We start from the raw sequence: 17,994 nt of genomic DNA on the forward strand, positions 1-17,994 counted from the left end.
GACCCCATGCAAATGATGGGCCGAGTGCCAGACAGATACATATAACGAACGGCGCATGCGCCATCCCGTGGCCGCATCCCAGTGGGCATGCTCAGAATCACGGCGAAACAACTGCAGAAGATACATCGAATCACTACCTACGGCGTGAACGTAACCCTATGCCCAGCCATATTCACGTCCAACGTAAAATACGACGGCTTGTGTTCCCTGGACCATACCTTTGCATGGGTTGCGCCTCATATATGGGGAATAATTTTACGCCGGACGTACGACTTACGCAAGCCGCGTATATTATGCGCCGGGCGCAAGTACGTTCGTGAATCGCCGTATTTCCCTTTTTAGCATATTTGAATCGAAAATCAATGGGAGCGCCACATGCGTCCAGCGTAAATATGCGCCCACGATACGCTGGCGTAGGCAACTTACATCGGTCAGATGAAGCCTATTTTTAGGCGTATCTTGGTTTCTGGTTTGGCGCATAGATAAAACGGCGCACATTTGTACTTACGACGGCGTATCTGGAGATACGTCGGCGTAAGTACTTTGTGAACCTGTGCCCATATTTTCTGAATTCAGGTGCGGTGTGAATTAAACACTCCAGTGAAAGTGGTAAAAACGCTCCGTTATAATGAATTCCCTTAGTGTTAATGACGTGCTGTATCATAAGGATCAGATAACTGTCTCATTGAAAAGGCTCATAATTAAATTATAATGCCCAGTACACACGATCAGTTTTTCCATTGGCAAAACTGCGATGAGAGCTTTTGGCTGGAAAATTCCGACCGTGTGTATGCTCCGACGGGAAAACTGCAGAAAAAAAAAAAAAGAGAGAGAGAGCAGGATCTCTTTTTTTCCCCGTCAGGAAAAAATTCTAGCGGGAAAACCGATCGTCTGTATGCTTTTCTGACGGGAAAAAAATGCGCATGCTCTGAAACAATTTGGCGCATGCTCGGAAGCATTGAACTTCATTTTCTTGGCTCGTCGTAGTCTTTTTCGTCACCGCGTTCTTGGCAGTCAAAATTTCACCAAACTTTTGTGTGACCGTGTGTATGCAAGGCAGGCTTGAGAGGAATTCTGTCAGGAAAACCATTGTTTTTTTCCAGACGGGAAAACCGCTCGAGTTTACGGGGCATAAGGGATACATCCGTTACTGGCCTACTACAAGGACTAAACCATTAGAATTGAGGCATGACATACAAATGATAGCTAGAATTAGAGCTCCAGTAAATAACCAGTTAATTGGTATTTTGCTGTTGAATCAGACATTATCCTGACGCATCCTCTAAGTCAGTCACTCCTAAAAATGGCCATAGACTCTACATGCTTCATTCATGTTTTTCCCTTGTACTGCCACCACTTTGCCAAACTAGTCCAAGTACCCGGTTTGCATTACCATAGGCTGCACTAGCCCTCCCTGTATTCCTCTACCAACCTTATTTTTACCCAGGACCTCTAGTGAGTTAAAGTGGAATTAAACTGGTCTGTGCAGAGAACACAAGAGAATCACCAGAAGCTGGAGAAAAGTTATATTTGGCAAAAGCGACTTTGCAAATCTCTTCTGCCATTTAGTTCTGCTTTAAGCTAACCAGAGAGAACAGCTTTTTATGTGTTTCAAAAATTATTTTTTCTTCCTTTAGAGAAGCATTAAAAAAAAATGTTTAGACTGGTAAAAGTCAACTGATTTTTCAAAAGGGTATAAAACGTTCTCAGTAAATGATCCTTACATAGGAGTGTTATCATTAGGAACAGTCCCAGAGATCGGTTTAAAAACTGCTACATCCTCTGCCACCTCACAGTTGACACAGAGAAGGCATTCAGCTGAGATGAAATACCTGGCCATAACACTTTATGCCAATTAATCTATTAACTGGCAGGGGGTACATATGGCAGGGGGTACATATTGCACAGATGAGGCAAATGTTCCTCTTCGGGACCAATATGCCTTTCTTTTTCTCCTCACGCTGTCAGCATGAGGAAAAAATTTTTTACCGAGCTTTTATTTACATCATGTGATCAGCTGTCATTGGCTGACAGCTGATCATGTGGTAAGGGGCTGGGATCGGCCCCTTACTCGGATCTGTGATCATCCAAGTCTCAGTGACGCCGTGCATGCCCTACAGTGGCGCGCGAAGGGGAGGACGGCTATTGATGGGCTCCCGACAATTGGGGTCTGCGCTGTGGCCATCATTCGGCTATAGTGCGGACGTCTAGTGGTTAAAGGTCTCCAGGATTGTATGGAAAGTCATAAGCTAGCTCTTTTTGCTGATGACTTACTACTGTTCCTTACACAACCAATCATTAGTCTTCCCCATTGTTCTGAAAAAATTTGAATTCCTTATGATTTCAACAATTTCAAAGTGTGCACTACTAAATGTAAAATTATAGAGAAAAAAACCCCTTCCCAACCCTTCCCAAAAGCACATGGGTCCACTTACAAAACATATTTCAAATAAAAAACACAATTTCATCACCTATCTGGGAACCCCCTATATACTCTTAACCACTTCCCGCCCGGCCTATGGCCGATTTACGTCCGGGAAGTGGTTATGAAATCCTGACAGGACGTTCTAGAACGTCCTGCAGGATTTCATGCCGCGCGCGCCCGTGGGGGCGCGCATCGCGGCGATCGGTGATGCGGGGTGTCAGTCTGACACCCTGCATCTCCGATCTCGGTAAAGAGCCTCCGGCGGAGACTCTTTACCACGTGATCAGCCGTGTCCAACCACGGCTGATCACGATGTAAACAGGAAGAGCCGCCGATGGCTCTTCCTCACTCGCGTCTGACAGACGCGAGTAGAGGATAGCCGATCGGCGGCTCTCCTGACAGGGGGGGTTCGCGCTGATTGTTTATCAGCGCAGCCCCCCCTCGGATCGCCACACTGGACCACCAGGGATGCCCACCCTGGAGCACCAGGGTGGGCAAAAAAAAAAAAAAAGCCAGAAAAAAAAAGTGTAAAAAATAAATAAAAAAAAAAACATAAAGAAAAAAGATGCCAGTCAGTGCCCACAAATGGGCACTGACTGGCAACAATCAGTGCTGCCACCCCAGTGTCCATCAGCGCCACCCCAGTGTCCATCAGCGCCACCCCAGTGTCCATCAGTGCCACCCCACAGTGCCCATCCATGCCCAGTGCCCACCTAGCAGTGCCCATCTGTGCCACCCATAAGTATCCATCAGTGCCGCCCATGAGTGCCCATCTGTGCCGCCTATGTGTGCCCATCAGTGCCGCCTATGTGTGCCCATCAGTGCCGCCTATGTGTGCCCATCAGTGCCGCCTATGTGTGCCCATCAGTGTCGCATACCAGCGCCGCCAATCAGTGCCACCTCATCTGTGCCCGTCAGTACTACCTCATCGATGTCCATCAGTGCCATCTCATCGGTGCCCATTAGTGCCGCCATATCAGTGCCCGTAATTGAAAAAGAAAACTTATTTACAAAAAAATTAACAGAAAAAAATAAAAACGTAATTTTTTTTCCAAATTTTCAGCCTTTTTTTAGTTGTTGCGCAAAAAAAAAAATCGCAGAGGTGATCAAATACCACCAAAAGAAAGCTCTATTTGTGGGGAAAAAAGGACGCCAATTTTGTTTGGGTACAGTGTATCATGACCGCGCAATTGCCATTCAAAGTGCGACAGTGCTGAAAGCTGAAAATTGGCTTGGGCGGGAAGCTGCGTAAGTACCTGGTATGGAAGTGGTTAACTATGGCAATCTTTTAACTGAAATTACTCAAGATCTTCCAATTGGAAAATTAAAAAAATTGTGGTTTGGTGGACTTAACACCCTAAAGATGGATAAAGAATCTGGTCTTCAAGGCCATATCCATAATCTCTCCCAAACTGTTTTTGCCCAGCTACCTTCTCACATCATTGAGTTTTTTTTTTGGGGGGGGGGGGCAACATTCCTAGTCTTTTTCCAAGGCATTATGGTCAAAACGTTGTCATGTAATTACCGAACTCTCCATGACTCGGGTATCCCCTGCATTGACCGTAAAAATAACAACCATTGGACTGGTTTATCTCTACACAACTCCATAGCTACATCTACACGCTCAAAAGAAACACGCCCCCATCTTTCAAAACCTACTCTACTTGAATCTGCTTCTTTCAAGGCCTTAATGGGATGTTAATCACCAAGCTCTTTCTCCAATATACCTATGTGAAATTTTCTGCCCCCCCACACTTCTGGTTCAAATATTGTGGTCTCTGTTAAAAGATGTAACCCTATCACTGCCCAGTTTTTAGGAATGTTCAGTAAGCTGGGGTTTGACCATTATCCTTTTGCACCTCTTTCCCCTCCTGCCTCTACTTTATTTCTTTCTTCTTTACTCAACCCGTTTGAATTCTAACTTTGGACCATTGTACAGTTTTGAAACTGCAAATATAAAACGGACTAAAGACATAACCAAACTAAAATCTGCTACATCACCAACATAGCCACTTTTTGCATTTTTAAAATATCATTAAGATTTTAATTTTGTTTGTATCATCTAATTTTTGTTATATCGGACTAAAAAAATCACCTTGTCCATGGCCATTCTCAGGGTTGCCTGTATGGAGGAACAAATTCTGGAGAAGCTAGGTAAACAGAAGCCTGATGAAGGCCAACATTTTGCAGAAAACAGGTCACAAACCATGGGCATCCCAAACTGAGCATATGAGGAAAAAATGCATTGGCAGAGGTTACCTTACATGAAAAGGGCATGTGAAAAACATGTTTGTCCTGTTATGTAGAGGGTGGTCTCATTGACCAAGTGGGTGGCCTTTAAAACGAAGGGGGTGTGGCCGAGCTCAAAGTTTACATGTAAGGTTGAGATTTAAATATAAATGCATTTACCAGTTTCCCTGGCTCTTATGGTTGCTCTGTCATTAATAAAGGGCTAGACCTTCACTTTAAGGTAACCTTTGCTTTTGTATTTTGCGATCATATGCTTTGTCTGAATTTGAGATTTGTGGCAGTTTCACTTTAAGAGTGGAGTTGGGGGCAAGATAAACCTTGCTTACTACACAAGGGAGGCCTAAAGCATATTCCACTTTTCATCCATGGAGTATTTTTTAATTTGTGCCTACTAGCTTTTCACACCGTATACCTATTATATAGTAGGAAAGCTATGTTTAGGCATATTGTGCAAAAAGATTACTAACTGCAATTACTGTATACTCTTGGTAGAAAAGCATGTCAGTTTGCCATATATAAAAATGCAGGTCTCTGCGAAGCATGTGGAAATGCATGCTAAAAATATTAAAAACAGCCAGGGAAAAAAAAAAAAAAACAGAACACACAAAAATGGCGCTTAAAGGCAGTGCAATAAAGAGCACCTTGTGGAAGCATAAAATGGTAGCAAATCCAGAATGGCTGGAAAGTTAGCCTTGTAAAATCACAGGTCATATTAATGTTTTGCAGGTCCAAGCACAATGAGCTTAAATTCGGCACAAAAAAAGCAAGATCCACTCCAACAAATTGGAGGAGTTAAGTAGTAAGAAAAGAGCAGGCAGCCAGTTGGAGAATGAGCATGCTGCACACAGCAACCAGGTCCCATGGCAAGAGAAAAAAATAAACATACGTCATTGATTTTCACTGTAAACTCCTTTTCTGGTACATGCTTCTTCACCTTTGACATCTGTGGTGATTGGCAGGGTTCAGCTTTGATGGCCACACAGGTGGGGGGCTGTACACCGGATTCACTGTATTCTGTGGCAGCCCCGGGGCTATCTAGTAGTTGATTAGTGTAGAAGGTCACCACTCGGACACCATCATAGGTTTTTCGTGGCGTAGGCCACTTTCCTTTCAATACTGCTTGGCAAATGCTGTCCAATCTGTTAATTATTACGCGATCCTGCGGAAATACATTTTTTTTAAATTAACCTGCTGGTAAAACTTTGTGTTTTAATTAAGTTAACAGTTTAAACATACACTGGAATTCTCAGAAGTGATTAAAGCAAATGTAGCATTTTAAATGTATAGTTCAGGCATACAAGTTTATCACACCCACCTTCACAAGTTCCACCTCAACGTTGACATTAGTACAGTACATTTACTTACATGGGAAATAAAATCAAGCTGTGTGACATGAGCTTAAGACATGTTATAGTAATATGTCCAGACATACTCTAAGACCCCATTTACACCTGAGCGTTTTGTAGCTTGAAGCCTCAAGCTACAAGACGCTGGAGGGGAAAAAAATCTATTATTCTCTATGGAGATGGTTCACATCTCCACTCCAAAATGCCTGAAGCCAGAAGCTCTAAAATGCCTGAAGCTCAAACAAGTTCTGGGACTTTTTTTAAGGCAGATTTGGGCGTTTTTACATTGATGACCTTTTGACCTGTACAAAATCGCAGAAAAAAAAAAACGCTGCAAAAATCGCGATAAAATTGTTCAACTTTCTGCCTGAAAACGCTATGCTCAGGTGCGAATGAGGCCTAATGCTTGTGTCATCAGGCCCTTCTTCAAGCTGCTTTTGCATTCCAATTAACTTTGATGAGAGAAGCAGTTCTGACTCCACCAAAAGCCCCTACAACATCTATGGTTTTTCAATACCTTGTTAACCCTTTTGCTGCCATTGACGTAAGGCTTACAGTGGAAGATAACCAATTCCAGCTAGATAGTTCAGTAAACCTAACCTCGACTGCATTCTCTTATGGCAGAGTCTTTGTCTAGACCAGGGATATGCAATTAGCGGACCTCCAGCTGTTGCAGAACTACAAGTCCCATGAGGCATAGCAAGACTGACAGCCACAAACATAACACCCAGAGGCAGAGGCATGATGGGACTTGTAGTTTTGCAACAGCTGGAGGTCCGCTAATTGCATATCCCTGGTCTAGACTCTCCTGGTTAAATAAAAGCTCTGAATGCAGCCCCCCCCCAAAAAAAAAACCTCTAGCAAAATACATCAATCTGAGCATGTGCAGAGTGCCCCCAAGACTCTGTACTATCATCAGATGGATTGCAAACTGTCGAAGAAGGGGCGGATCACAGAAAAGAATGGATCAAACTGCCTTTTTACACCATGCGGATGATTAACCACTTCCACAGTGGGTATAACAAACATGCTTTACTGCACATGCAGACTGATTTTACTGTTGTGGGTTTAGTAACATGTTAAAAACATATAAATAACTATGATATCAGGTTCCTGCACCTGCATGGCTGTCAAATTGGGAGCAGCGGCTGTGTCCCATGTGACATGAATCAGACTGCCTGCACAGGGTCGCATTGAACTCCTTACAACAGGGCTTGACAAAATCCATGCGCCCGGTCGCAATTGCGACAACAAATAGTGACCTGGCTCCCGGGGAACCTTAGGCCTGTAGAAGGCAGCGAAGCTGCCGCCTCAATTACCGGCCGGCTCGGGCCTGCCGCGAGAGCGCACAGAGACACAGGATCCTGTGTCTCCGTGCGCCCCCACCTCCCGTGCCAGCTGGCAATTAAGGCCGCGTTGTTGCTGCCTTCTGCAGGCCTAAGCTTCCTTCTGTGATCTTGTGGTGCGCTATCTTGTGGTGGCCGTTGGTATTACAAGTAAAACAGCAATCCAGCAATGGATAATGTGTTTTTCACTGCCATCTCCTTCCCTCTACTTGGAGCCCCCAAACATTATATATATTTTTTATTCTAACACCCTAGAGAATAAAATAGCGGTCATTGCAATACTTTCTGTCACACCGTATTTGCGCAGCGGCCTTACAAGCGCACTTTTTTGGGGAAAAAAATACACTTTTTTTAATTAAAAAATAAACAAAATGTCAACACTGTAAGCAGCTAATGTTATATGTATTGATGAGTGAATTGTGTGCTTATGTACTTTGTCTTTAAAGTAAAGCTGTCTGTGTCATGAAGATGTTAAATGATCACAGGGTGTGTGCAAATAAAAAGTTAATTTACAGAGGGCCCCTGTACATCTGGAAACCATATTTATTTAAACAGCAACCAGACCCCTTTCAAAGTCATGCTGTGGCCCATTCCTTCCCACTCTTCTCACTTCATTACTGCTGAACCGACCGAGACTCAAACCATCTACGGCCAGCTTTAGGTTGTCCATCGCACTTCAAACCATCTATGGACAGGCTGAATGTATCGATTGTCTTGGGTACAACCAGCATATTGGATTTTTGGCATGCGATTATTGCCAATAGCAATCACTGTTTTCTACTAGCAGAAACGGCTTCTCCATGCCCACCTGCTGGGAGAACCCAATAGTTCCGTAGGAGGGATTCCCCCATCAACACCGACTGTGTTGATGGGGGAACCACACCATCTATGGTCTGCCTTACTATCCAACAGAGAGGAAAAGGCAGTAGAAAGGGTCAGGCTGCAGCAAAACCACATGCTTTGAGATTCCATGGTCAAGGTGCCCTCTTCATGAAGCTCAAAGATACACTTTAATGTTCTACTTATCCTTAGGCATGATTTAATGACAAGTTATAACCTTTTATGACAAAGTATGTTTAGGCAATACTGTTTTATTAGCCAATTATTACCAAAGAAAGATCATCACCAAACTGGGGCTCAGCATTCTGGATCCCAGCCCCTTCACTGTAACCATCACTGTACTGTAAGTAGCTGACATTTTACAGCAAGGATAAACGTGAGGGATGGTAAAGTGAATACACATTGGTGTGTGCAGTACAGTATATGCATGTTCTTATACAAGACAGTGTTCCAGCTTTCAAACTTTGAAAAAACGAAACAAAAAAAAAAAAACTTAGATTTACAGCGTCTCTCATCATAACTACTCACTTAATGCAGAATTACCATTTTCTAGCGTTCATTACTATTTGTTATCAACAGGCACAAACTCTTGCCAATATTTGCTTATAAATGCACTGTATGCCGGTCATGTCATATAATCTAGCTCAGGGTCAGCAACCCCCAGCCCGTCACCGCAATATGTCTGGCCCGTCAGTGCCCATGGTCAATTCACAGGCACCCGGCCCGTGGAAATTTTCGCTGCTGTCCTCTTCATTGAACATCGGCGAGCGGCGGTATTACAGGGATGGATGGGGGCGGGAACCGCTGGAGTTAACTTTTTACATTACACAGCAGGCGATTGGTTGCCAGGTGATCCTAGCAATTGATCACCAGCCTATTAATGTGAAAAGTTAACCAGCAGTTCCCGCCCCCATCCAGCCCTGTGATATCGATCTCTGCTCTGCTGTACACCTGTGTAAGGTAGGTGGGTTCTACCTACACAGTGTGTGTGGGGTGGGGGCAGAGGACACTATGCAGGGTACAGAGGACACTATGCAGGGTACAGAGGACACTATGCAGGGTACAGAGGACACTATGGTGGGAAGGGTGTTGGGTTGCAGGGGACAGATGATACTGCTTTGGGGGCACAGGAAACTTGCTATTGGGGAGAGAACATTATGGGAGTAATGTGAAAGGGGACAGAGAACACTGCTATGCGGTACAGAAAACACTGCAATGGGGGTAAAGGACCCTATTATGGACCCCATCACCCCTGGGGACAGAAATCCCATCACCCCTGGGGACCCCTTCTCACCTGGGGACAGGGACCCCATTCACCCCTAGGAATAGGAACCTCATCTCCATACCATGCTGGCTGAATGGGGGAGGGGCAGTAAAATCCAAATCCCCAGCCACATGCTCCCTCAGGGTGAACCGGCTTTGTATTAGTGAAGCACCTTAAAGAGAGGCAAACCTGTACTGTTATTATCATCATTTATTAGCAGGTGAATGCGGCCCTCCATACATTGAATCTGGCCCTTAAGTGAAAAAAGGTTGCTGACCCCTGATCTAGCCGATTGAGTGACTCTGTAAATATAAGGACTCATTTATCAGGTCGAATTTCTCCAATTTCCTTTAGGGCTCATGGAAAAAGGGCACTATTGCTCAGAACACAAAAAAATGGTGTTGTTGGGTACAAGGAAGGGCACAGGGGCAGTGTACAGCAAATTCAAGGACCCTTGCAAAATAACTAACAGGCTGAAATACATGGTGTCTGGACTCTGTTCTGAGAGGCACTTATATTTACAGACAGACGTATTCCCCGAACTTAGTAAATCCATGTCTGGGACATCTTCCTGAACACGTGCGTGTCTAAATGTTAGTACTGCTTGCGAGAGCGTATTTCAGCCTGTCATTGATGTCGATAGCCTGCTGGCAGCAAGTTATATATCTGCCTCTCTTGCACCCAAAAACACCCGATTCATTAAAAAAAGCTCTATGAGCCTAACTGCCCATGTTCATGAGCCCTTCAATTGTATTTATGATTTGCAAATCCTTGTATTTGTGTTTTTGAAAGCATGTGCTGTTATACAAACAAGTAACAATGAATGAAATAATTAGGCCTATAAAACTGCATAATTGTCATAAAATTGCCCCAAAACCTTGTTAAAAGATAACAGTATGGCACATGTCAGTCACCTTTGGCCAGTGGGCAGCTGCAAACATATATCCCCCTTGGGCGAGATAGTTTGAGCTTGAGATTCCATTGTCCAGTTGAAAGCTGTCCTGAGTTTCATCCTGTATGGTGCTCAGAGAGGCTACACTCTCTTCATCGTAAGCCTTCACATGGGGCACTCGTTCTACAAAGAAGAGAAAATGTCATTAGAAATGAAGACCGGCTAGAAGGCATCAGAACTAAAGCTGCTCAAATATGTGTCCCCCCCCCCCCCCCCCTCCAATCTTTTAGCAACGTTTTTTTCAAGTGGATTAGACAACCGCCATGTGGAAGCCTCGGGGATCAATCTCAAGAGGAAAGACTTGTTTTTCAGAACTTTTATTATGGTTACCATTTCTAGTGCTGACATAAGTGGATATCTGTATTTCAATCATCTATTTAATTAATGTCAAAACAAACAGGAAAAGCACGGGGCCACACAGTAACAAAATGTTACTGAAAACTTTCACTTTTGTAACCACTTCAGCTCTCACACCTGTATACCCAATGTGGACCACAGACACCTTTGTATTTCCACTATGGGCCTACTAATTTGGGGAGAACTAGAATTCAAAGTACATCTAATGCCAACTTTTTCCCCCATTTTGGATGGAGTTGGGGAGGATAAAAAACCCTGTCAGTTTTTTCCCCATTTGTGTCTCAGGGGGATTTCACTTTCAGTCCTGTAGATCCAACAGTAAGCAAGCGAATAGTTACAATGCGAGGGAAACCACCACATCAGACAGCAGTAACAGGAACAAGTGTCCTCACTGAAGATGTCCTCTCTATTCTTGTTCTGAGGGTAACTCAAAATGTTGCATTTAACGTCCTTTCTATTCCTGGTTATGTTGGTGATCAAGACAATTAAGGTTAATTTACACTGGCTGCAAATCGGTGGTAAAACCTAATGGTTGATCCGCTTTGTCCATTCATATTGCAGTCGCTGCGATACTTTGCAGTATGGCAAGTTTAACAGACACTACCTGTCAAACTTACCCATTGAAATCGATGAGTGACCACTCCGAAACCAAGTGCCAGATGCAGTTATGGCACAACAGTTCAATGTAAAATCACTACTGGGATAGAAAAATTCCCCATGGGATCAAAAAACAATCATGTAGGAGGCAACAGTATTGCTCCCTAAATGTCTGGGAACCGATAGTCACCCACGATATAAAAAGGGATCCACTGCAGATCCTGAAGGTGGAAAAGTCTGCCACCTGTATGAGAGAGGCTTTAGAGATAGTGACTGTTCCAAAGTTTTTTGGGTGTACCCCTGCCACATCCTCCCAACTGTGATTTAGCAGCCTCCCAGCTTTCTTAACCACTTGACAACCGGGCCTATTTTGGCACTTCTCTCCTTCATGTAAAAATCAAAATTTTTTTGCTAGAAAATTAATCAGAACCCCCAAACATTATATATTTGTATATATATATTTTTTTTAGCAGACACCCTAGGGTATAAAATGGCGGTCATTGCAACTTTTTTTCTCGCACGGTATTTGTGCAATAATTTTTCAAACACCTTTTTTGGAAAAAAAAAAAAAAAAACGGTTTCATGAATTAAAAAATAACAAAACAGTAAAGTTAGCCCAATTCTTTTGTATAATGTGAAAGATGATGTTACGCCGACTAAATAGATACCTAACATGTAACGCTTTAAAATTGCGCACACTCATGGAATGGCGCCAAACTTCGGTACTTAATCTCCATAGGTGACGCTTTAATTTTTTTTACAGGTTACTATTTTTGAGTTACAGAGGAGGTCTAGTGCTAGAATTGTTGCACACGCTCTAACGCACACGACGATACCTCACATGTGAGGTTTGAACGGCGTTTACATATGTGGGCGGGACTTGCATGTGTGTTCGCTTCTGCGCGCGAGCTTCCAGGGATAGGGGTGTTTTAAAAATAAAAATGTTTACATTTTATTTTACTTAATTTTTACACTTTTTTTTATTTTTATTGATCACTTTTATTCCTATTACAAGGAATGTAAACATCCCTTGTAATAGGAATCAGTTTGACAGGTCCTCTTTAAGGAGAGATGTGGGGTCAATAAGACCCCACATCTCTCCTTTAGGCTTACAAGCATGAAATCGGTGAAAAAACATTCACCAATCTCACACCGACAGCCACGATTGCGGCTTTGTTTACTTCCAGGTACCGGGCGTGACGTAATAAGGTCGCGCCCGGGCCTCCGACGGTCATAGAGATGACTGGTGACCATCTGGTCACCAGTCATCTCTATGCTTCCCCAGCCAGCGCAAGCCACTTCGCTCTCCGGGCCTCCGATGGCACAGGAGAGCCTGGAGAAGCACCGGATGGCGGCGGGACGTCCCCTCCCGCTGCCTATAAGAACGATCAAGCGGCGGAACAGCCGCTTTGATCGTTCTTATTGTGCACAGAATCGCCGGCAGAAGACGGTGATATCTGAATGATGCCTGTAGCTGCACCCATCATTCAGATATCACCGCACAAATTCAAGGACGTAATTTGACGTTCAGCGGTTGTAAAGTGGTTAAAGTGCTCTGGGCGAAAAAAAAAAAAAAAAAAGACTTGAATGAATTCAGTGGGCCAACTTCCACTCTGATTGCCTGGGCGAAAAAAACAGAACTTTCCTTTTCAGGTAGAGTTCCGCTTCAAAGTGGAAGAAAACAGCCATCTCTTGCTTTTCCATATAGGTAGTAAAAATATCACCTAAGCATGCACCGTTTAGGAGATATTTAGTGTACATGCAGCCAGTGACATCACTGGTGCCATGTGCTCTGATGGAACGGCCACCCGTGCCGTGAACAGCGGCTGTTGCACACATGTGCAGTAGTGATGTAATTGCGGCTCCAGCCAGAATCAGATAAAAGGTAAACACGGCACTAATAACTAAAAATATGCAATACTTTCCCTTTTAAAAGCACACAAAATAAATGGTAAAGCGTGGCATTGGTTAAAGCCTCTTCATGTGATACTTGCAAATTATTATGACTCCCCTGCATATTGGCCTATAAGTCCATGCTATTAGCAGCATTTAGTGGCTAGAGTTTTGAGGCAGGAAAAACAAAAACAAAAACAAAAAAAACACTGCCAGGAGCAGAGGAGTTTTGGCAAAAAAAAACACTTGAAGATGCTAAACTTGTCTAAATGCACATAAAACGCGAGCGAACAACGAGCGTTTAGCACTTCAGCATTTATTAACCACTTAAGGACCCCTTCACGCCGATATACGTTGGCAGAATGGCAGGGCTGGGCACAATCACGTACCTGTCTCTTTAAGCCCAGCCGTGGGGTCGCGAGCGCGCCGCCGGAGGCACGTTTGAGACCTGGTCCTAAGCTCCGTGGCTGCGCCCGCGGGACCCGATCGCCGCCGGTGTCTCGCGATCGGTCACCGGAGCTGAAGAACGGGGAGAGGTGTGTGTAAACACACCTTCCCTGTTCTTCACTGTGGCAGTGTCATTGATCGTCTGTTCCCTGATATAGGGAAAGACGATCAATGACGTCACAGTTAGAAACACATATGAGGTCACACTTAACCCCTACAGTGCCCCCTAGTGGTTAACTCCTAAACTGCAATTGTCATTTTCACAGTAAACAGTGCATTTTTATAGCACTTTTTGCTGTGAAAATGACAATGGTCCCAAAAATGTGTCAAAATTGTTCGATGTGTCCGCCATAATGTCGCAGTCACAAAAAAAAAATCGCTGGTCACCGCCATTAGTAGTAAAAAAAAATATATTAATAAAAATGCAATAAAACTATCCCCTATTTTGTAAACGCTATACATTTTGCGCAAACCAATCAATAAACGCTTATTGCGATTTTTTTAACCAAAAATATGTAGAAGAATATGTATCGGCCTAAACTGAGGGGAAAAAATCGTTTTTTTATATATATATATGTATATATATATATTTTTGGGGGATATTTATTATAGCAAAAAGTAAAAAATATTGCATTTTTTTTCCCAAAATTGTCGCTCTATTTTTGTTTATAGCGCAAAAAATAAAAACCACAGAGGTGATCAAATACCACCAAAAGAAAGCTCTATTTGTGGGAAAAAACAGGACGCCAATTTTGTTAGGGAGCCACGTCGCACAATTGTCAGTTAAAGCGACGCAGTGCCGGATCGCAAAAAGGGGCAAGGTCCTTAACCTGCATAATGGTCCGGGTCTTAAGTGGTTAATTTCAATAGCCAGAATAAAATTTAAATTCTGCCCAACAAAATGAACACCCAAAAAAAACACTGCTTAACTGGTTTAAAAGAACGCAGCTTAGGTGAGTTTTTAACACAGCGTTTTACAATAAACCAGTGAGCATGAGGCCGAATAGTATTCACCCAGATGTATTTGTAGGTATTTATGTTACTCGCCATAAAATCCCTTTCTCGGAGTTCATTGAAAGACACAGCTTCTCCTCATTATCGATGATAGGTTTATAGCGACACCTTCAGGCGTAGAACACTAGGCACTTAAAGGGTTGGCAGCAACCCAAGTCCTCTGATCCCATCAGAAACATTGTACATACAGATCGGGGGGGGGGGGGGGGGAGAGAGAGATGTTGTGGAGTGCATAGAGGCGGGAGAGTTTGGAGCAATGCCCGACTATCCCACAATGGTACTTATAAAATATGGAAAAAGGCCAAACATTTCCAGTACGCAGAGTATTCTGAGTGGTCGTGTACCTGGAATAGTAACATTTTTCCTGAACTGTATAAACTACAGGGCTTTTCCACCTGGTCTAGGTGTGGTGTGCGCCACATTTCACAGCTATATCAGGGTGGCCTCTTGAGGGACTTCAGTATCTGAGAGTGGAATACAAACTACCAAATACCTTACTCTTCTTGTATCTACAACTCAGATATGCCATCTCTATGCAAGCTACACTGACCACATGGGAATCAACTAGACCCACAGTGCTCGCAAAACTAGTGACATCTTTGTCCCAGAAGAGACAGATATCTTCCCTCAAGGTTTTAAGGTATGTAAATTTATGTAATATCTTGATACATCTACGGTAAGGCTACTAACTATATGCATAGAGAAACGCATGTTCTCCACAACCTTCTATGTTATTTGTTTTCCTTTGCTTTGTTTTTTTTTGTTCATGGAAATGTAATGCCCCCCTATTTTTTCAATAAAAAAAAAAACCTTACAGCCAAAACAAGCATCCGACCGATGATGCAAAAACAGCAACATATAAAAATGGGTAAAGGTATGCACAGATGGCCAGCTGGCTTGCCTATAGCAGCTAGGACTGCCCATAGGCGATGCCGTGTTCTTCTGCTACCTATTCTCCTACTTCTGTAGATGGCACTATAAACCTATGGTCAAGAATGAAGAGAGGCCTTTGCTTCTCGGCATTTTAGCCAAGATCAGGTGTAGTATCTGTTCTTTCAGTTTAATATCAGATACGTCCCCTATCTGGGGACCATATATTAAGTGGATTTTTAGAACAGGGAGATGGAAGAAGAGCTTGCTCTGCCCACTCCATGCATCGACCTGGTATTGCAGTACCTCCAGGACTGGTGCAAAAAAAATAAAAAATGGAGAGAGGCTGTCTGTCAATGAATGCAAGAGAAACATCTTTTACAAATGTAGTACATGAACTAGGAGGTGTTTCCAAACACTGACCACCAGGGGCGGACTGACCATTCGGTCATTCGGGCAGCGACCGAGGGCCCCATGCCACTAGGGGGCCCCATCAGGGTGGCCAGCCTCAGTAAAACTAGGAACGGTATTCAGAATTGGTGTATTTTTACATCTGTTCTTGAAATGTCTGAGACGGACATTATTTTGATGTAAAAATCTGGAGTTTATAGCTGCCCCGCCTCTGCACTGCCCCCTCAGCCAATAGGAACACGCTGTACACGCCCCCTTCTCCAGCGCAGCTTTTTGACACAGAAGCAGGAGATGCCGACTGCTGGAGCAGCGAAGAGGGAGGCGGGGACACAGCCTGCAGTGTGGGACGGACTGCTGCCTGATAAGGTAAGCTGGCTGGGCTTTTCAAAATGGATTCTTGTTTTTGGATTTGCCTGGTGAGCAGAGAGGGAGAGGATGTGTTACCCTCTCCTGTCTCTGAGGCTACAGCCTATTAGATCGATTTTGTGTGTGATAAGTGCACTGCTGCTGGAGGAAGGACATGTCCTGAATGTCTCCCCCAGTCTCTAACAACTACATCTCCCTACTCATTACCTGGCCACCACCACTATACAGGCACAGTCCCCTCCTCTCCTGTATTACCAACTCATGTGTCTGTCAGCTGCTGGGGAACTACAAGTCTCAGCATGTCAGGAGATAGGGGCAGCAGTGTGTTCAATCAGGCTGATGTTTGGATGAAAAATGCTGATGTGTGTATATTGTGTGTGTATGTATGTACAGTATGTGTGTGTGTGTGTGTATATGTGTGTGTGTATATGTGTATATATATATATATATATATATATATATATATATATATATATATACTGTGTGTGTTTGTGTATATAATGTATAGTGTGTGTATATAATGTATAGTGTGTGTGTGTATATAATGTATAGTCTGTATAATGTATAGTGTGTGTGTGTGTGTGTATATATAATGTATAGTGTGTGTGTGTATATTGTATAGTGTGTGTGTGTGTATAGAGTGTGTATATAATGTATAGTGTGTGTGTGTATATAATGTATAGTGTGTGTGTGTATAGTGTATAATGTGTGTGTATATAATGTATAGTGTGTGTGTGTATAGTGTATAATGTGTGTGTATATAATGTATAGTGTGTGTGTGTGTATATAGTGTGTGGGTGTATATAATGTATAGTGTGTGTATATAATGTATAGTGTGTGTGTGTATATAATGTATAGTCTGTATAATGTATAGTGTGTGTGTGTGTGTGTGTATATATAATGTATAGTGTGTGTGTGTATAATGTATAGTGTGTGTATAGAGTGTGTATATAATGTATAGTGTGTGTGTGTATATAATGTATAGTGTGTGTGTGTATAGTGTATAATGTGTGTGTATATAATGTATAGTGTGTGTGTGTATAGTGTATAATGTGTGTGTATATAATGTATAGTGTGTGTGTGTGTAAATAATGTGTGTGTATATAATGTATAGTGTGTGTGTGTATATAATGTGTGTGTGTATATATATAATGTGTGTGTGTATATAATGTATAGTGTGTGTGTGTATATATATAATGTATAGTGTGTGTGTGTGTGTGTATATAATGTATAGTGTGTGTGTGTATATAATGTATAGTGTGTGTGTGTATATATAATGTATAGTGTGTATATAATGTGTGTGTGTATATAATGTGTGTGTATATATAATGTATAGTGTGTGTGTGTGTGTATATAATGTATAGTGTGTGTGTGTATAATGTATAGTGTGTGTGTGTATATAATGTATAGTGTGTGTGTATATATAATGTGTGTGTGTATATAATGTATAGTGTGTGTGTGTGTATATAATGTATAGTGTGTGTGTGTGTATATATAATGTATAGTGTGTGTATATATAATGTATAGTGTGTGTGTGTATATATAATGTATAGTGTGTGTGTGTGTATATATAATGTATAGTGTGTGTATACAATGTATAGTGTGTGTGTATATAA

The 17,994-nt window shown here is 42.7% G+C and overlaps 1 protein-coding gene and 1 non-coding gene across 7 annotated transcripts in view; one reads left to right on the top strand and one right to left on the bottom strand.

The window, feature by feature from the left end:
* Positions 1 to 17,994, bottom strand: part of CHD9 (chromodomain helicase DNA binding protein 9) — a 289,270-nt gene that overhangs the window by 12,860 nt on the left and 258,416 nt on the right. For 4 of the 6 annotated variants that reach the window (XM_040328665.1, XM_040328667.1, XM_040328663.1 and 1 more), the window contains 2 exons: positions 10,386 to 10,546; positions 5,562 to 5,834 (listed from right to left, as the gene is read on the bottom strand). In XM_040328665.1, coding sequence (XP_040184599.1) covers positions 5,562 to 5,834; positions 10,386 to 10,546 — 434 coding nt within the window. The remainder of the gene's footprint in view (positions 1 to 5,561; positions 5,835 to 10,385; positions 10,547 to 17,994) is intronic. The other 2 variants (XM_040328668.1, XM_040328666.1) reach the window with 1 other exon arrangement.
* Positions 15,740 to 15,929, top strand: LOC120918017. Its single transcript, XR_005744261.1, has one exon. It is a non-coding gene; the product is annotated as a U2 spliceosomal RNA (small nuclear RNA).

The sequence above is a fragment of the Rana temporaria genome, chromosome 11 (genome assembly GCF_905171775.1).
Source record: "Rana temporaria chromosome 11, aRanTem1.1, whole genome shotgun sequence".
Classification (NCBI taxonomy): Eukaryota; Metazoa; Chordata; class Amphibia; order Anura; family Ranidae; genus Rana; species Rana temporaria.